The sequence below is a fragment of the Lytechinus pictus genome, chromosome 6 (assembly GCF_037042905.1).
Source record: "Lytechinus pictus isolate F3 Inbred chromosome 6, Lp3.0, whole genome shotgun sequence".
NCBI lineage: Eukaryota > Metazoa > Echinodermata > Echinoidea > Temnopleuroida > Toxopneustidae > Lytechinus > Lytechinus pictus.
In genome coordinates, this window is record NC_087250.1 from 8,889,296 (window position 1) to 8,910,534 (window position 21,239).

General features: G+C 37.4%; 1 protein-coding gene across 3 annotated transcripts; it reads right to left on the reverse strand.

Moving 5' to 3' along the window:
- Positions 1 to 701: 701 nt before the first annotated feature.
- Positions 702 to 20,800, reverse strand: LOC129263839 (methylthioribose-1-phosphate isomerase-like). Of its 3 annotated transcripts, XM_064100847.1 has the most exons (8): positions 20,637 to 20,748; positions 16,583 to 16,783; positions 11,841 to 12,076; positions 11,056 to 11,222; positions 7,644 to 7,820; positions 6,724 to 6,948; positions 4,461 to 4,602; positions 3,886 to 4,192 (listed from the first exon to the last, which is right to left on the reverse strand). In XM_064100847.1, the coding sequence occupies exons 2-7, from the start codon at positions 16,769 to 16,771 to the stop codon at positions 4,472 to 4,474; spliced, it is 1,125 nt and encodes a 374-aa protein (XP_063956917.1). In that variant the 5' UTR covers positions 16,772 to 16,783; positions 20,637 to 20,748; the 3' UTR covers positions 3,886 to 4,192; positions 4,461 to 4,471. The 3 variants fall into 3 exon arrangements, with proteins under 3 accessions (XP_063956915.1, XP_063956917.1, XP_063956916.1); XM_064100845.1 differs by having other exon boundaries at positions 702 to 4,602; positions 20,719 to 20,800; XM_064100846.1 differs by having other exon boundaries at positions 3,886 to 4,602; positions 20,637 to 20,766.
- Positions 20,801 to 21,239: the final 439 nt, after the last annotated feature.

Below are 21,239 nucleotides of genomic sequence, written 5' to 3' on the forward strand. Positions count from 1 at the left end.
TCATTGGATGTAACTGACTCGTTCATATAACTATTTTGGGGAAAATAAGCGAAACTTTGAAATGTCATAACTTTCTTATTTTACATCCGATTTTGATGAAATTTTCAGCATTGTGCTTGTCTGATTTTTCTCTATTGATTCAAATCAACATTTTTCTGAGGTGGACTTGACCTTTAAAGAGATTCATTTAAAATGAAATAAGCCAGACAATGTAGTAATTACCATTATACTACTTAATATTACAAGCAACATAACTTTTAACAGATGCACACCAAATTGTGAAAAAATAAAGATATACAGGTAAGTTTGCCTAAAACAGAGAATCTTGTGGGTCTTCATATTTAATCTGTAGACATACATAGAAATTTGAAGAGATATACATCACATCTTTGCCTAATTTACGTAAATTGCCAATTTGTCTACTGCTTAATTATCCCCTCACCATATGGTCTACCTTCATTAAATCTAATGCCATTCAACCCATCAACATTTCGTCTAACAACCATCTAGTCTAATAACCAGTTTTTCCCCAATCATCACTTCGTCTAATCACTAGTTCGTCTATGACCATTTAGTTTCATTACCAGTTGGTCTCATATCCATTTTACTTTCATTCATTTCGCTCCAATTAACACTTAGTCCCATTAGACCAAATGGTAATGGACTAAATGGGTATTGAACCAACTGGTTATTAGACAAAATGGTAAGTGGACGAAATGGCAATTACACCATGTGGATAGTGGACGAACTGATGGTAGACCAAATAATATTAGACGAGTTGGTGATTGGACGATTTGGTATTAGACCAATTAAAAATAACCCCATTTACATGCATACCCAAATGGTATCAACTCATGCAAGTTTATGTATCAACTATCATTTTACCACTTACTACGAACACATAACAGATACACACTGAAATGTTGAAATATAGATATACATATAATATATGGAATACTGGGATATGATAACACCAGAGCTGCAAAACTGAAGTCTGGCTGTATATTTGCAACATTGTAGTGCTGGAGGCCTAGATATCAATCAAAGCACACATTATAAATTAAATAAAATATTTATATATACAGTTGAGGTCAGATGTTTACTTACAACCAGGAAATACAAAGAAAAGTTGACACTTGCCAAACACCATAAAATTTACTGTATCTTATAAAAAAAATTGTGCTATTATGACAAATTTGATATTAAACAAGTGAGTATGTCATGCCCCTTCATCAAATTGCTTTGTCATCAGGGTCTGAAAAATATTCAGGTGTCTTTTTTCCCCAGAAAATCTTCATATTTTAGACAAATTAAAAGTAAAAACTTTACAAAAAAACTCATATTTGTGCTAGTTACTTCTCAACACAAACATTTCAGCTCACAATTTTTTGGTCAGTGGTGACATAATGATAGAAAATGTAATATAGATCATGGATTTGACATTTCTATATTTCTATCAATGTTTGAAAATATAACAAACAATAGAATACATTTTGCACAAATATTACTTTTTAAAAGAAAATTCCACCTGAAATAAACTTTAATCCCAACGGCATCTCCATCATGTGAAAGAGCTCAATACCGTCTTTTATTTGATACCGAATTTGTCATGGTAGTATTTATATTTCTGAAGATATAGTAAATTTTGCAATGTTTGACAAGCAAACAAATTCCACTGAATTCCATGGGTGTGTGTAAACTTTTGGCCTCAACTGTATGTGTGTGTGTGTTTTTACCAGACTTTCACTTGAAAAAAGTGTCATATCAAGGAAGTGCATTATACAAGCAAAAACTAATTGGTTTCATGTTTTGGCAAAAATATTTATTTCCTTGTATCAAATGCCAATTGGAGTTTCAGAAAATCTTTAAAAATAATCCAAAACAATTTCACATTTTTTGGTTAAAGGTATTGTTCAACTTTGTGAGCAGCCGATTTAAAAAATTCTCAAACCAAGATGAAACATGTGTACAAGTGCATGTATTAGAACTAATAAACCCTGAAAACAACCATTATTGAGAATGAAAAGCTAAAACTACAAGGCAAACCCCGATTTTGTATATAGGCGTCTTATAGACGCCTAAATAGTACACATAAGTGTATGGATGAAATTAAGATGGTGTTTTCGGTCACTTTATATTTCAATTTTTGAAGCACTAAATAATTATTTTCGAACGCAATTTTTTCTGGGCTTCATTTTTGTAACATATCACAGACACAAATGACAAGTGTGACCTTCTAGCTCAGATTTTTTAAAAGTCAAACCAATGTTAACCAATCACTTTAATGAGTAGTGATGCCACTAAGAATTGATTTAAAAAGTGGGAAAATCAATTATAATTTCTACACACAAAAAAGTGTTTTTATGGCTGAAAATATGATGATGAAGTCTGAATTCATTGGCACAAATTCACAAAGGTGGTTTTAAAACCATCGGTTGAACCCATGGTTTATGCAGATTTTCTGAATAACTTTTTTTATTCACGAGTCGTCTGTTTGAAGACTGGACTAATTAATTCAAAACAGTGGACTCATGAATAAAATAGCGTGCTTTACCATGGCAACAGGCATCAATTTTGCGCCATTGACAAACGCATGCATCACCATTGGACATTTAGGCATATTTCATACAGGAAACCTGCATAAACCATGGGTTCAAAATGGTTTTCAAAACCATCTTTTTGTATTCCAGCCATCGAGTCTCAAATGTAGCATCCGTGAGTGGCACTCCATAGATTACCAAGCGTCAACTGGATTGATGCTATGGGAATACCAGACATTGTCACTATTTCCTCTTCATGATACCCTAGGCTTCCAATAATTTATAGGAATCTCTGGAGTAAAAGGACCGGTGTAGCGGCGGATCCGGTGCTAGGCCGACACGGTTCTAGGAACACTATCTGCCAGCGGATCGTGTTCCAACTTCAGCGGATTCAGAACCAATTTCTCTTCGGCAGGTATCGTTCTTGCTATCGTTTCCCGAAATTCAAAATTATATAGGACCTACCATGTTTATTCATCTATTTTAATAGGAAAATGAGTAATAGGAAAATTAAACCACGTCAACGCGGCAGATATGGTTCTTAACGATAGCTGCCGTAAAGAACGATACCTGCCCCACCGATGGAACCACATCTGCCGCTACATCAGTCCGTTTCCCAACATCTTTCGCAAATCCTGTTACTGTACAACTAGTCTGCAAAACTGGGCCTACTTACAAAGCGTTGTGTCGGTGCAAGAACACCCTAAGAAAAACATTTTTGCAGACTGCATCGTTGCAGAACATCCTTAGGCAATGAATTTGTGTATGCTGACAAGGGCATTTTAACTCTTAATGTGCCATTCACTGTAATCAGCGAGTGCTTTTTTTTTAAAGAGTCTATCTTTGTTTTATTCATAAAAAAGGGAATCACTCCCGAGACAATAATGTTAAACCTCTTGACCATAAGTTGAACTGAACAATGAAATCACTCATGCAAGCAATGCACTCCTCAAAATGCAATAGGCATAACAATAGCTGTATGACCATTGTACGAAAATGTGTTTGTGGCACTCCAGTGGATGCACAGATATGTGTTCATGGCACGTTAAGAATTTGTTTAGAAAACTGGTTTTAATGCAAAATGCTACTTTAATACTATGAAAATAAAAAAAAATAAAACTTTTTTTTTCATTTGGAGAAACCATGACGAATACAGAGTAAACAAGGAAATTTGCATGTTTTTTTTTCTCCCTGAAGTCATTTTGTCTGAAGATATCTATATCTGTAGTACTGCAATGAGGAAAGCTGTGTCCGCTTTTATTTCAGTTCATTCTTTTAACAACATCACGGTCCATACTGTTTAAATAAAGACTGCTTTTTTCTTTCTTTAGTTTGTTTTGTTTGAAAAAAAAAACATTGACAATGATGTGTGTTTGATTAGTTTTTCTTTAATATTTCCCTGCATGATTCTCCGTACCAAAACAATAAGAAAGTTGTTAGTTTACCTTTAATATTAGGCCACAGAACAAACTTCTATTTTTTCTTCTATATCTTCTCATTTGAAGACACCATGCTCAATGCTATGATGTTGAGGAAAGTTTTGTCAGTTTTTCCTTTAGTTCATTTGGTTTGAAGACACCATGCTAAATACTATGATGTGAGGAAAGTTGAGTCAGTTTTTCCTCTAGTTGGTTTGCTCTGAAGACACCATGCTCAATACTATGATGATGAGGAAAGATAAGTAACTTGTTCCCTTTTGTTCTTTTCTTTTGAAGACACCATGCTCAATACTATGAAGCTGACGAAAGTTGAGTCAGTTTTTCCTTTAGTTCCTTAGGTTTAAAGACACCATGCTCGGTGATAATTCCAGTAATAAGGTCAGCCGGAGTCACGTCACGTTTTCATTGAAGACACCATGCTCAATATTATGATGTTGAGGAAAGATAAGTTTTCCCTGTAGTTGGTTTGCTCTGAAGACACCGTGCTCAATATTATGATGTTGAGGAAAGTTGAGTCAGTTTTTCCTTTAGTTCCTTAGGTTTAAAGACACCATGCTCGGTGATAATTCCAGTAATCAGGTCAGCAGGAGTCACGTCAAAGGCAGGGTTCCATCCAGAGATACCTGAACAAACAATGAAATAAAGAATAACATCTTATTTAAAGGAAACCAAAACACAAGAAGAGAAGCAATCTTATTGGGAAGAGTAAAATGAGAGGAACAATTTAAAAAAGTTTCATCAAAATCGGTAATGAAATAAGCAAGTTATGGACGTTTAAAGAATCTTGTTGTACTTTCTATGGGGATCCTCAAATTGGCAAGCATGCTTCAAAATAGCTGATTTTGTGGACAACTCTCCATTTTACATATTGCACATTATCTTCTCCTGACCTTGACATATGTGGTGTGAATTATATTTTCCCATGACATATGTTGTGCTCAGAAGAGGGAAAAGATGCAATTTCAAAGATGAGGAAAATCTGTGTACAAAACAAATGGAGACTTGTCCAGAAATTCAGCCATTTCGAAGCACGTTTGCCAATTTAAAGAGGCACAAACAACGTCAATGTTAAATAAAAAGATAAAAGGGGGCATCTAAACTGGGCTTTGAAGCCGTTTGATTCGCGACTCTAAGGCAAATCCTTGCCCATGTGTAACAATAAATCACGAAAATGTCTTCAAAAGAAATATAAACATTTTTTTACTGGATCAGTATTATTTGATTCTCTATAAAGACTCTTGTATCTTGTAATGTATTATAGTTTTGTTTTTGTCCAGGGTCTGTTTGGCTTTCTGTTGTCTCAATTTAAGTGTAATTTCTATGTTATTTCAATTTATACCCTTAACCCTAAAACACTCGGGGGCTGAATCAGCCCCCCCTCAACATTTTTGTGATAAATCCGCCGGGCAAAATTTTTTGACCGCGTTGCTCACTGAATTTTTACTTACAAGTCTCGCGCAACTTTTGAGATCAAAATTGCAATCCCCGGGTACGAGGTTCCGAAATGACACAACATTCTGTTAGTGCATGCAGACCCAAAATTGCTAAAAAACGTGAATTAGTGTCCAAATCCAATGCAAATAGTGTTTTTAGCCAAAATTCATGAATGTATCATTATTTTTCCTTTTACTGATTAAAATTAATTTATTTCATCTTTTCATGGTCAATATATAGTCCCCAACAATTTCCATTGGAAAAAACAATTAAAAACAAAGAAAAAAAAAAAAAAAATTAAAAAACAATAAAATAAATAACAAAATAAATGTGAGGTCGAATTCTTTTTTAAGTACATTTGATGAAATTCATATAAAGAGTCTGTGAACCAAAAATTTGCATTTTAGTTAATTAGAGCAAAACTTTTGATTTTACACATAAATTAGCAAAATTAATTAGCAATGAGAATTTTCGCAGAATTTGATCTTAGAGTTTTGTAGATTATGCCAAGGGTAACACGCGTGTCAATTTTTATCGCAATAGTGCGATCCACGGCCGAGATCAGGGGGGGGGGGACGTTACGGATTTACGCTCGTGACATTCCATCTAACAACCATTTTGGTCCAATAAACACTTGTTCCAATAATCACTTTGTCTCATAACCAGTTGGTCTAATACAGATTTTTCATTCAATTCGCCCCATTAACACTTAGTACAAATGGTATATGGACTAAATGGCTATTGGACCAACCGGTTAATAGAAGAAATGGTGGGACCAAATGATAGTAGATGAGTTGTTAATTGGACGAATTGGTATTAGACCAATAAGCCAGTTCGTAGTTCCTTTCTGCGCATGATCAAAAGATTCTACGCATGATCAGAGGAAGGTTATTTGTACTAAAGTGACATGGTGGTTTAAAATATAATGAGATAAGCACCAACTTTGATGTCTTGATTATTCATATATTCTTTTGAATTGTGGATTTCATTTACATCCACAAAAAACAACGATGCGTCCACGAACGACTGGTATTTCACAGTTTGCCAAGTACATTGTGCAACATGCTATGATATGCATTCAAAGTAGGAATGCAACAAATGCCTTCATAAAGTGTTCATTGGTGTGCTATTCTAGTCACCTGGTCTATTCAATTTCTTCATCCTGCTATGTAAGGCAAGCTTACGTAATATCTTGCTTTGAAATCTGCCTATCATAATGAAAGAAATGAAAGGTCATTTGACCAAAATTGTCCATGAAGTAACTACGAACTGGTCTATTGAAAATGAAGTGACTTGGCAGCCCTACGTACCTGGAGCGGCAATCTGTATGCCGTTGATCTTCGTCAACTCCCCCTCAGGACGCTCTTCAATTACGATCTCATCCCCAGACGTCAAACTGAGGTCACATGAGGTCACGGGGGAAGCGACATAGAAGGGAACGTTGTGATGTCGGGCCGCTATGGCAAGCTGGTAGGTCCCGATTTTGTTTGCAGTGTCGCCATTAGCAACGACCCTGTCAGCACCAACGACAACGGCTGTCAGGAGAAAAGAAAGTCGTGTAGTATAAAAATAATACACATCATCGAGGGCGTTAGTAAGAATTATATGCACCAAATACCTTTGTAACAGTTTTATTCCGAAGGCATTTGTACCGTTTCAACCTTGACCCCTACATTATTTCTTCAAAAACGAATAGCTAGAGTAATGATAAGAGATCATATATGGGAAGCGGGATCGCCAAAAAATGTGTTGCAAATTAAGTAATCTGTGGCTTTTATTCCGAGTTTGCGAACTTTCTCGCAAATTTATGATCATATCTTCAAAATGACTAATCAAAATACAAACAACGTAAAACCACATGCACAATGAATTATCACAGAAATAAAGTCAACCTTCTGGGTTACCTTCATTCAACAAGGGCTCCATGCGTAATGAGGGAGCGAATGTCTGCTGGAACTTCCAACATTTTGCGAGCCAGTGATTGCATGAATTGAAACTGTGCTCATCATACTTTTACTTGGATTTGAGATATTTTAATTTATAAATATGATGCACATATGGCTTCACCTGGAAAATATTTCTGCCTTGATCGTCTAGATTTTGATGGTTTTGTGGCTTTACGGGCGCAATCGATGGCTTCAAGAACGCAAATTTGCACCCCGTGCCCGATCATTTCAAGGCTTGGTGTTCATACATAAACCTTCAGCACCAATTACCAGAGTAAACTTACCTGTGACGCCTTTCTTGAGCATACAAAATGAAGCCATGCTGTCTGTAATAAGTGAAGCTGGGATGTCTTCATACACGAGCTCATAAGCGGTTAGACGTGCTCCCTGGTTGTACGGGCGTGTCTCGGTGCAGTAGACGTGTTCCAACTTTCCTCTTTCATGAAGAGCGCGAATAACGCCTGGAAAGGGAGAATAAAAATCAGCAGGGGAAAAAGTAATGTGGGGCGGGAAAGAGCCCTGGAAACTTAAAAAGTTGGCTTTGAAAATCGGCATTCATAGCAATATTAAAGCTTATCTAATGTTCTAGATTTAGGCAGTAAGTTGTAAAAAGTAGCCCATGGAAGAAACAAGTGGAATGCCTCTGGCGGTCTCACCTGCATCATGCGATTAAATATAGCAGCAGTGCTGACTTTGAAAACTACTATAACTCGCACAAGATGTTCAGTGATACTTGGTTACTCGTATGTACAAGTTTTATGAACTAGACCAATACACTTACAGAGATATGATGGTAATTCAACAAATACCCCCAACACGGCCATAGTTCATTGACCTTTAATGACCTTTGACCATGGTCATGTGACCTGAAACTCGTACAGGATGTTCAGTGATACTTGATTACTCTTATGTCCAAGTTTTATGAACTAGATCCCTAAATTTTCAAAGTTATGATAGTAATTCAACAAATACCCCCAACTTGACCAAAGTTAATTGACCCTAAATGAACTTTGACCTTGGTCACGTGACCTGAAACTCGAGCAGGATGTTCACTAATACTTGATTAACTTTATGCCCAAGTTTCATGAACAAGGTCCATATAATTTCTAAGTTATGATGTCATTTCAAAAACTTAACCTTCGGTTAAGATTTTGAAAATAATTCTCCCAACATGGTCAAAGTTCATTGACCCTAAATGACCTTTTACCTTGGTCATGTGACCTGAAACTAAAGCAGGATGTTCAGTAATACTTGATTAACCTTATGTCCAAGTTTCATGAACTAGGTCCATATACTTTCTAAGTTATGATGTCATTTCAAAAACTTAACCTTAGGTTAAGATTTGATGTTGACTCGCTCTGCTATGCAGGCGAGACAAAAAGGTGGCTTTGAAAATCGGCATTCATAGCAGTATTAAAGCTTATCTAATGTTCCAGATTTAGGCAGTAAGTTGTGAAAAGTAGCCCATGGAAGAAAAAAGTTGTCTGAAAATCGGGTAAATTGCTAATTGGTCTAAACCTGCTTTTTGAGTTCTCTCATGTTATAAAAATATGATCATTTTCACTTTGACCAAATGATTCTAAATGATTTTAGCATAATTACATGTATGTTTCAAAAAGGTTCGGTAAAAATGTTGATAGAAAGAAAAATACAAATTCATTTTTTAACAAAGTTTTTTTTCAGACACAAATAGGAAGGCTACACAGAATATTTACACCAAATATTACCACTCTGGGAGCTTTGAAGTACCCTAAAAGGCCAGGGGGGGGGGCTGAATCCGCCTCCTCGACATTTTTCGCGATTAATCCGCCGCGCGAAACTTTAAAGTCTCGCGCAACTTTGGAGACCAAATTTGCGTTGCCATGGTACGCGGTTATGAAATCACGCAACATCATGTAAGTGCATGTCAGACCCAAAATTGCTCTAAAACGTGAATTCATGTACAAATCCAATGCAAATTGTGTATTTAGCCAAAATTCATAAATTTATCATTATTTCTACTTTTACTGATTATGATCAGAATTAAGTCTGCAACAATTTCCATAAAAAACAACAATAAAAAACAGAAAGTAAAAAACAAATAAATACATAAGAAAAAATAAAATACATAAGAAAAAATTTGCGATACCAATTTTTTTTTAATGTACAGTGTGTCTCTAAAAAAAGTAAACCCAACTTTAACGGCAAATTTTCAGAAAACTAAAAAATATTTACACATTATTTTTTCATGGTTAGATAGTCCAATAAGTCCTCTGTCCAATTACATCACTTAGGTTATCTAACTCTCATGCATGACTGAGCATGATTCAACTTAGTGAACTGGTGTCAAATCATCGCTGTGGCAAGTTATTTCTTGTTATTTTCATGCATTCAAGGCCAATATGAAGTTAAACTGGTTCCGTGATCAGCATACTTTCTCACATTGTACCAGATGGCCCTTTTGTTGGAGGCTGCCTCTCGGGGAACTGCACCCGAAAAGCCTCTTGAACTTCCACGAAACTTCTTGTTTCCTGGTATCGAGTTACCAGGAATACTCTGCTCAATTGTCAACTGTACCATGTTTGGAAAGCATGTGAAGTGTGCCTGTATTAGGAACAACCTTTGCTGAAGTTGTTATGTAATCATAGGCCTAACATGTGACCAAAATTTAACTTCAAATAGGCCTTGAATGCATGACAATATCAAAAAATACATGTAACTTGCCACAGTGACGATTTAATCATAGGCCTAACATGTGACAAACATTTAACTTCAAATTGGCCTTGAATGCATGAAAATAACAAGAAATAACTTGCCACAGTGATGATTTGACACCAGTTCACTAAGTTGAATCATGCTCAGTCATGCATGCGAGTTAGATAACCTAAGTGATATAATTGGACAGAGGACTTATTGGACTATCTAACCATGAAAAAATAATGTGCAAATATTTTTTAGTTTTCTGAAAATTTGCCGTTGAAGTTGGGTTTACTTTTTTTAAGACACGCTGTACATTTGATCAGAATTCTACAAAGAGTCTGTGAATTAAAAATTAGCAATTTTGGGGCCATAATAAGATAATTAGAGCAAATGTTTTATTTCATGCATTAATTAGCATTAAAAAAAGACCTTATTTTTTTCAGGAAAATTAATCATACAGCCTTGTAGATTTAATCGCACACTACCACTGTGCAACGGCCGAGATCTCAGGGGTCCGCCCCCCCCCCCCCCTTGGCTGTGAGATCGGTCCAAATAACCTGGCTCTTTTAGGGTTAAAGAGATTTATGCATAAATCAGCATGATAAAAAAAAATCTACTTATATTTGAAAAATAAGCCATACAGCCTTGTAGATTACACCGCACACTACCATTGTGTAAACTTCTGTGGCGCTCGCTCAATCGGCAGCCGAGATCTCCAAGGGGGTTGATCCACACCCACCCCCCCAGCTAACATCCAAACAAGCCTGGTGGGTGTTTCATAAAGCTGTTTGTAAGTTAAGAGCGACTTTAAGAATGACTGGTGATCCTTTATTAAGGTAAATGATATATTAATTGGCGATGGTTAAGCGCGTAAGGATCACCAGTCGTTCTTCAAGTCGCTCTTAACTTACGAACAGCTTTATGAAACGGCCCCTGGCCTGGTTAGGGTGTTATGTCAGATTTGATACCATTTCCTAGATATATATGAAACAGATATGTTTGTTTTACTGCACCTACCTAAAGCTGTACCATAGCCAGCTGTAGCGAGGGATCCTGTGTTACAATGGGTCATCACAACCTGTCCATCCCCAGATGAACTTATCAAATGGTCCGCTCCATGCATGCCAATGCTCTTATTGGTCTGCACATCAGTCTCAAGCATGTTTTCAGCCTCTTCTATTATTCTGGAAGGGGGAGATAAATTGTAAGATATTTTTTTTTATGTTGAATAAAACCGGAGCATGTGGACTCAAGTCGGAATCTGCAGCTATATCTGTTATGCTACCAGATCCCTCAATGCAGAACCAAACTCTACAAACAATCCTTCTTTCCAAGAACTGTCAGGGCATGGAATGCTCTTCCATCCAGCTTCATCAATGCCTGTAATGCAACAGCCTTCCGTCAAAGCTTGACGGAAGGCAGAATCTAAACCAATACTTTTTCCTAGCACCTTGTACATAGAAACACTGCACCTGAACCCAGCTACACACACACACTGCGTCAACCATATCTGCACGAATCTTCAATCTTGCAGGAGGCAGATCAACCCAGTAGAAAAAGAAGAAATCAGAGCTGCGTCAGGGCCAAAAGCGGCTTTTGATCATCAATTCTCAAATTCATCTTAAACCAATTAATGGGGAATTTGAGAAACTCCTCTGCAAGAAGTGATACTTACCTGTCCTTTAATGACTCTTGCCGTATCATAATCATTGCCAAGGTATATTGAAAGACTGGTGAACCTTTTACATGTACTGGACTAACAAGACCTATGACAAAGTCATGGTAAAAGAAGTGAGGCTTACCTGTCCTTTAATGACTCTATCGTTGTCTCAGAATCACTGCCCAGCTCTTCTGCAAGACTGGTGAACCTTTTTACAGCCTCAGACATATTCACTGCAGTAGGCCTGGCCGTGTTGAGGTATCTGAATTGTTTACAGATAAAGGTTACCAGCTCGGACTTGCTCTCAAAGGACATACCGCTAAGCTCAACAGCAAGAGACAAAGATCCGACAATTGCTATCGCAGGAGCTCCCCTAACCTGGAGGAAATAGAAATTTGAAAAAGAAGAGATAAAATTTCTAAAATGTTATAATAATGAAGAGGAATGGTTATCTCTGGCTGTGAGTGTTAATTGTGAACTCCAACTTCACAGTGTACGTGGTTGATTGATTGGAAGAAGGGGCCCGTTTCTAAACACCGTCATAAGTCTAATAACTTCGTGAAATTAGCAGACAAGTAGCTCACTATCTCTGATTTAAAATCAGAGATAGTGAGCTACTTGTCCGCTAATTTCACGAAACCCTCTTTGCCAAGATCGGGTACAACAACCTGACAACATATTTCCCAATTCATCACAATAATAGCAGTTTTATCATAATTTAGCTTTTTGAAAATTATGCTAATTTGTGACTAAGGCCACGTCTTGTCTGCCATTTCTACCGATAGTATCGCTATCAAGGGATTCCAGTTAGGAAGCCTTTCGTGAAACAGGTTTAGCAAGATTGGAACTAACTCTGTAGTTTGTGGAAAAAGATATGACTAACTTGTCCGTGTGTTGAGAAACGAGCCCCAGATTCTTTAACGTCCAAATGGTGCGACACTCCATGACGGCTTTAAGTTTTCTTCATAAGACTAGTAAATTTGAGTAAGAGACAGTGTACTTGAAAGATTGTTCTTATGCACATCAGATGGCAAGCATTATTATCATTAAAATGATCCTGACAGTCACATACAACACCCATTGCGATTCCTGGTATTGACGCCAATGACTCTTCACTCCACCAAGAAGCAGCTGCTACTATCAACAAGCATCTCATTTCCATTGCAGCTGATCTCCCTCCTCTGGACAGAGGTTCCCTTCCATCTCCAAGTCAGTGCTCCCTTGTCCAACCATGGGAAGTACTTCGAAAGCTTAAAACACTTAAATTCTTCCAACGCAGGGATCAAGGATGACATACCTGTTAGAGTTGAAAAGGAATTTGCTCTTGAATTGTCTGTGCCCCTTACTGATATCTTGAACACTTCTTTCCAACTTGGGGTTGTACCAGATCAATGGAAGCTCTCCCAGATTACCCCGATACCTAAGGCACTGCCCGCGTCTATCGACAACATTCGACCAATCGCTCTCACAAGTAACTTTGCCAAAATAGCTGAATGTTTTGTGGCAAAATTGCTTTTGCAAGACATTGAAAAACACATTGATTCACGTCAGTTTGGTAATAGGACTGGACTTTCCACTACTCACTATTTTGTACAGCTCCTTCATTGTCTTTTTGAAAATGCAGAAAAAAGTAATTCGATTTCTACCATTGTGTGTACTAATTTTAGTAAAGCCTTTGACAGGCTTGACCATACCATCCTTATCCGTAAAATGACTGATCTTGATGTACGACCATGCTTAAAGGAGAATGAAACTCTTGGAGCAAGTTAGCTTTTGTGAAAGCAGAAAAATCAAAGAATAAGATCAACAAAAGTTTGAGTAAAATAGGACTAGCAATAGAAGAGTTATGAGCATTTGAATGTCGAGATCACTAATGCTATGGAGATCCTCCCATTGGCAACGCAACCAAGATCTATGATATCACAGATGAACAACTCTCCCCTTTTGGACACTGAAAATATACCCCAAAACATCTCTTTTTGCTCATTCTAATCATATGACAAACGATTCATCAATGATATAATGTTGTGAAACCTCTGTACTTGTCCTCTCATAAAGAGAACACCTCACCCTGTGATAGATTCTATAAAAGTGAAATAAGTACTAAAGCAATGAGGGAGTTGTACGTGTGTGACATCACAGATCTTGGTCGCATTGCCAATAGGAGGATCTACATGGCATTAGTAATCACAATATTCAAATGCTCATAACTTTCTTATTATTCATTCAATCTTCCAACAATATGTTTCTTTGATTTTTCTCTTTGATATGGATTCAGCTGGTTTCAAGGGTTTCATTCTCCTTTAATTCAGTGGGTTGTTGATTTCCTAGAATGTCGTCAACAGTGTGTTAAGTATCAGGGTAAAATATCTCAATGTTTGGAAAATAATGCAGGAGTACCACAAGGTACAAAATTAGGTCCGTTACTATTTCTGATTATGATCAATGACGCATGTAATTCTTCGACTATTCCTTACTTTAAATATGTTGATAATCTAACTTTGGCAGAATGTAGAGTAATATCATCACCCCCCAAAATACAAGAATGTCTCAATGAATTGCAAAATTGGTCGACAAATAACCATATGAAATTGAATCCCTCCAAGTGCTTTGGTATGAATGTAACTTTCATGAAAACACCCCCTATTCGTAATGACCTACACATTGGTGAATCTGTATTAGCATTCGTCACTTCCGCTAAGATACTGGGTGTAACAATACAGTCAAATTTGAAATGGGATGAACATGTAGGTGAAATTCTAATGAAGTGTAAAAGGAAAATTTATATGTTCAGATCACTCAAGCAATATGGAATGCCCGTTGAAGACCTAAAAACTGTCTATGTTGGATACATCCGTCCCTTATTAGAATATTGCACACCGGTTTTCAATGGGGCTTTGACCAAACAACAGATTGCTGACCTAGAAAGAGTACAGAAACGAGTCAGCAAAATTATATTAGGAGGTAACTACTCGTCGTATGAAGATGCTTGCCAAACAATCAACCTTGAAACATTGGATTCTAGACGGAAAATTCTTGCTCAAAAATTTGCTAAATCTCTTACCATCAATCCACACTGCAAAACTTGGCTCCCTCTTCCCAAAAGACTAGACATTTCGCTAAGGAAAATCCCTAAGTACAATCAATTCAAATGCAAAACCAACCGATTCCGAAATAGTCCCATCCCCTACTTCAAAGACTTACTAAACGAGAACTAGATACATTATTTTGTTGACCCCCCCCCCCCCCCGGAAGATATGATAGGTATAGTTTTCTTTATTTGCTAGGATAGTCATACTCATTCTATACCGCCTTGCCTCACTCAGTGTACTCTGTACTTAATTTGTTGTCATAAATGCATGCTTTTGTTTGTTTTCAATCTTCGCCACTACTTTCTTCATCTTTCTGGCCCAATCCTCTCTCTGTACTTTCTACCTATATCTCCTTTTAATTACCCTTTCCCCTTACTCACTTTTTCTCTGTCTGTCTCCCTATGCAGTCTTTTTCCTTTCCAATCTTTTCTTTTCTATTACTTTTCATTCATGCATGTACAATGCGCCTCATTGTAGTGGTTAGAATTTACGTACTTAATATTTATTATGTTCAATACAATATATGATTTTATTTACTTTCAACAATTTATTTCCTTGTATTATAATAAGAAGTACTAGTAATTTTATATCATTTCATGTTTGCATTTCAGTATTATTCTATTGTTGTAAATTGTACACATGTTTTTATTCAGCCTTTGGCTGCGAGGCATGTTTTTAATAAATCATTATTGAATTGAATTGAATTTAATACACTCCTGCACACAAAAATGAATACATGGGACAATACACAGTCGGCGCGATCATTTCAAGATTGAAGACACCAGCCATGATATGTACATGTATATGGAGGCATTAATTGGAGTTTTCCTTGTACTGTAGCATTATTCTATGATATATTCTTGTTAGACCAACAAGAGAGAGCGAAGTCGGCTCAGTTGTAAAGCGTCTGCCTGTCGAACCAAAGGACGTGGGTTTGAGTCCACCCCAGGCGGATGACTGAATATTATGTTGTGTGTAGACATGTCTCTCCCCTGTTCCACAGATGCAGGCAATGCTACAGTGGAAAACACTTTATCCCTCGGATAGGACGTTAAATGGAGGTCCTGTGTAGAGGAGAGTCACCACCTTTGCACGTTAAGAACCCACTGCACTATTCGTATAAAAGAAGGGGGAAACCCCTGTGTAGTCCACCTGCACTCTCCCAATCAGTTATGTCGCGAGGAGAGACCTGCGGGTCATAGTGATTCAGTTTGCTTTTCGCCTCCCAGGCACAGGTGATGCCAAACACATAACAATAATAATATTAGTATTCTGGACAAATTTGTAACATAGCCTCACTGGATATTAGACAAAATGGTAAATATGTCATCAGACAAATTAGTTGAAGACAAACCAAGATTAGAGTGGGATGAGATCTATTTGGATGAATACAAATATTTGTAAACCAAGTGGGTGTGGACCGAGTGGCAATTTAAACTACAATGTAAACCAGGGTAGGAAATAATTTTCATTTTTTTAGGGGTGAGGTCTATCTTTTTTTCCTAATGGGGCAATTGCGGAATTTAAGGGCTATTTCTTTCATTTTAAGGACTACATTTTAAGGGAAACAAGCCATAATGCAGTATTATGCAAATATCATTATTCTTCCATTTAGTTCGATTATTGATTTTCTGAATTATCTTGATTTTGAGACAGATCTTGGGGCGACCCTAGAATGAATGGTCGCCCCAAAGCATGCATTTTAGGGGAATTTTAGGGGCGATTTGGGCTGTCATGAGGGCAAAATTGCCCCTCGCCCTCAAGTATTTCCTAGGCTAAAGTAAACACATACCTTCATTTCTCTGATGGCATGCCAGCCATCCTCGGTCGATGTGACCTGTTCATAAACCGTCTCAAGAGGGAGCTTCTTCTGGTTCAAGATCTCCAACCTCCTCCCCTTGTAGCGAATGGCCTCTAGCGTCATTGCGTTCTCCTTCCTCGATTTCTTTTCGGCTGGCTGAGCAGACTTGTTCTGATCCATCTTTAGTACTCCCTAGGTATTCAAAGAAATGAGCATTCAATGTAGTTCATACTCTCAAGTCATCAGACATCAGGTTTTTGTTTTTTGGTTGGAAATTGAGTATTATTTGAACTATGGTTTTTTTAAATTAAAAAAGTATTCCCTTTTCTGCTTCCAGTAAATAAAAAAAAATGAAGAGTAACATCTAGTATTTTGTAACACAATATTTCTCTTACCCATTGGACAAGTTAAGAGCTGCTGCACTTATCCCCCCCCCCCCTCGACCCCCCCAAAAACAGAACTTGAAAAAAAACAATTGAATGAGCATTTTGTGACACAATTAGAGGATTTTATTTTTTTATTCCTCTTTCTCTTGTGCTACTGCACATATATCCCTCCTAGATAAACCCTACTCCTCCCCCCCCCAAAAAAAAATGAATAGGAAAATAAGTGTTTTGCCTTTCGGAGGCGAGGTCCCTCTATTGACATGCTTGACTCCGACTCTAGATGGATGCCCCTGACTATGCCTTTGCTTTGGCATTGCCCCACCCCCTTTCCTAAATAAACCCTTGGCCTTGCAGTAATCATTAATAATATCGTTCTGAGAAATCATTGGATCCAAGCCCTAAAAAAGATCCTCCAAGTAAACAAAAACAAGCAAACACTCATACTTGCTTACACACAAATATGAAGAAGGAAAATAACCGGTCACACATGATCATGACACAAGAGCCGCAACTGCGCAAGGCGCAACACATGCACAGCTCTCTCTCTCAGCCTGGTAACCCAGGCCAGGGCTCGTCCGTGTAATACTAGGCAGACATGAGAACTCTCCAAAATGGGGTAGAATGGGGTCGCAATAGCACTCCAAATAAAAGGAGTGCTATTGCGACCCCATTTTAGAGAGTACCGGTACCCTGTCCCTACCCACACATGGGCTCATATCATCTCGCGTGCGAAGGAATATCATTCATAATAACGCGACACACACGACACATCCATATATAGTCACGTATTGTATTACCGGACACTATTGTGATTCCGGACGCGCATATAAATGCGTTCGAAAACAGTTTCGTACCGTAAGACTTCCGCAATTCACTTTCACAGATCAATACATAGAACAAGATTGCAAAAACAAGGCGAAAAAATCAAATTTCTACCTTATTTATCTCTAAAATGACAGAAAATGCTTAAAATATCATATAACATAGTTTTGCATTAACAATTGAATGAATTGATATATTTTCTAACGGAAATATGGGCCTGATTTGCCAAATTTCAATCTCGTCGGCTCCTTCGATCGAATGATGAGGTGAGGTGTATTGTGGGTGATCGTCGACGGCTAGTTCTAAAGTACCGTGCGCGAGGTTTACCGTGAGTAGAGCCGTTGACGATCGGCTGCGCATCGATAGAACTTGATGAGCGTCACGAATGGAACGAGTGCTCACTGGAAAGTGCCATGAAACATGCAGCTAACCAAAACATAAAAAATAAATTAAGTTATCAAACACGAATTTATTACCAACATCTGCTCAGATTCGATATAAAAAAAGCAAACAAAAAGTTAGAATTTATTCATGATATGATATAAGAAGAAAAAAATCACAGAAATTTATTCTCACATCATTATAATCAAGGATATCTTTACCCGTCCGGCGCGCGTCCGGAATCATGATGTAATTTGTCGCGCACGAAAATAATTGTTTTTCGTGGCGGGGTATGCGGCAGGTGCGATGCAAAGAAAATGGTTGGTAAATATTAAATAATTTTATCATATTAATAATTTTCATAATATTTGGAATAGCAAGTGCGAATTTTTCTTAATTGTATTTCCTCTCGTTGTCATTTTTAAAGCACTGAAATAAAGGTGTCCGGCAATAGGATACACTGCCATACTACTGGGCTTTCGCCCACATAAAACATCACACATAATTAGGGATTTCACATTCTGCTATGACACTTACCCAATCATTTAGATCCTTCCGTGACTTCTCCTTGAAGTTTCTTCTTAAAAATATGTATATTTTCTTGATCTTTAGTGAAGATTTCACGGAGATAAAATTTGGTCAGCGCCGATATCAATTTTCGTCTAAAGAGGGCGCGCGATTTATATTCATATCAAAGACACGACAAGGGAAAGACTAGGCACCTACACTATTTTACACGCAGGTCATTACGCAAAGTCCGTGAAGTGTCCAATCTTTTCATTGTAAAGACTTTGGTATACCGTGTTATTGATTTACTGCTGGTTTCGTTCCAGGCACGTATATTTTTTTCAATTTTTCTTTATTAGTCATAGTTTTAAATTAATTGCAGAAAAGTGTTATCATCGCCAATAATAATCTTGAATTATGTTTTTGACATGTTTGAAGGTATTTCATTTATTGGTGCCCATAATTAGTAAATTAATCATAAGAATTGCGCATTCAAAGAATTTAGACACAGTTAGAACTTATGAAATACCGAGGAGCTGAATCAAGGTTGTGAAATTTATTAGCGCCACCAACGGGCCTCCTTGTATTTCCGTAGAAGAGACAAGCGAAGTTACTTTCCAGGCCGAGGTAAGCGAAATTAGCTCTTTTTGACCGATTATTATTTATTAAATTATATTCAAATTACATTTTCAATTTTTTAATGTATTGCTACTTTACTTACCGGAAAGAGCCCCGGTGAATACGTAGCGAGAAGGAGTTTCGGCAAATATTACTTCAGCAATGAAGCGATGTTTGCCAACTACTTCGAAATCAAGGGTCAAACACGGTTCGGTGTACTACTACGAGGTTAGTATATATAGGCCTATATATATACTAACCTCGTACTAGCACGACTAGTGTGAGTGGTCCCTACCTAGAGTCACTCATTCAATGAACAAGGTTATGATATAACCTTGTTCTTAGTTATATCTCCATGTGTGGCAAAATAAGGATGGCAATGTTTGGCTTATTTTCTCTTTTACTTTGGGACAAATGCTTGATTTTTTTACACTGACAGTTTCCATTACACTTATTCGTCATACAACTTGGCCCTTAAGTAAATTTGATTCTTTAAATTAATTTTTTCTTAATTAAAAATAGAGATTAAAAAATGAAAATTTTCTTGCCATATTATTTTCCACCAATAGAGGGCGTACACAAAAATATGCCCAAAATTCAAGTTTGTGAGCGCTCTAGTGAATACAAAAATTAATCCCAAGTTACTAATGAATAATAAATTCTAACTGTACGGAAATTAGTAATTTTGGTCACAAAAGTGATATTTTAATCATTTTTTTAAGTGTGTGCTCTGTACAGCATTAGCATGCCAGGCATAGTCCAACCTGTAGATTCCCCACAGGCAGGGTGGTTGCAGTGAACAAGTGCCTAGAGAGTAGACTACTGACTGTACTGTAGTGTAACACGGACGAGTCCTGGGGATAGCGTTTCATTAAAAGGACTTGTCAGACATTTTATCCGACAAGTCCTGTTTTATCCGACAGTTACTATGGTAACAGTGCCTCTCAGCCAATCATAATCAAGGAAAGTTGTCAGACCTGGGGAGCGTTTCATGAAAGGACTTGTCGGACGTTTTATCCGACAAGTACTGTTTTATCCGACAGCTACTATGGTAACATTGACTCTCAGCCAATCATTATCAAGGAAAGTTGTCAGATCTGACAGCTTGTCGGACGAAAATGTTGATGAAACGCCCCCCTGAAAACTTGTCGGACAAAAATGTCGATGAAAGTAAACGCCCCCCAAACTAGGCCCCAAAGCCAATGCCATGATGATGCAATGCCAATGGGTTCCCCGCGGCCGCGGCTGATCGAGAGTTGCTAAACAGTAAACTGGACTCCGAGTTGAGGCCCTCTCTATCTCTAAATACGTCACTTATATATCTGACTTACACTTATTCTTTTCCTCGTGTATATCAGTGTATGGACAGGTTGCCGAACAGGGGCGAACACTCTCAAAATCAAATTAGCTTACCTCCGAAAACTTCCAAACAACATCAACCACTGGTAACCACACGTGTACAGTACAGTACGACCAGTACCAGTGCGTCTCTGAGATCAATCGGAAAAGGAAATTTGTGGGCTGACCCTATTTTCGTCAATGCCGAGTATTCACGGGCTCCGCGAAACCCCGCGCGAAACTGTCCAGGATCCCGTAACGCGTGAGGCTGGTCAATTTTAATCATTCCCATGATTTTCACGAGTAATTGCAGGCAAAAAAAAAAAAATGAGAAACGAGAATGTTTTATGTCCATTTAGTTTTATCTTCATTCTATATTGTCATAGTGTTTACCATAAACACTTACTAAATTTATCTATTTGAAGAGCTCACTTGCAAAAGGGGTTTGGTCCATTTTCATCAAATTTGATTCTTTGGTCTCAATGTATAGATTTTTAGTAGCTCTATAAGATGATACCAAAGAAAAGTTGAAATTCCGATTTAAAAGTGATCAAAAATGGCAAAGAAAATCACTTTTTTTCAAAAGGGGTTAGGTC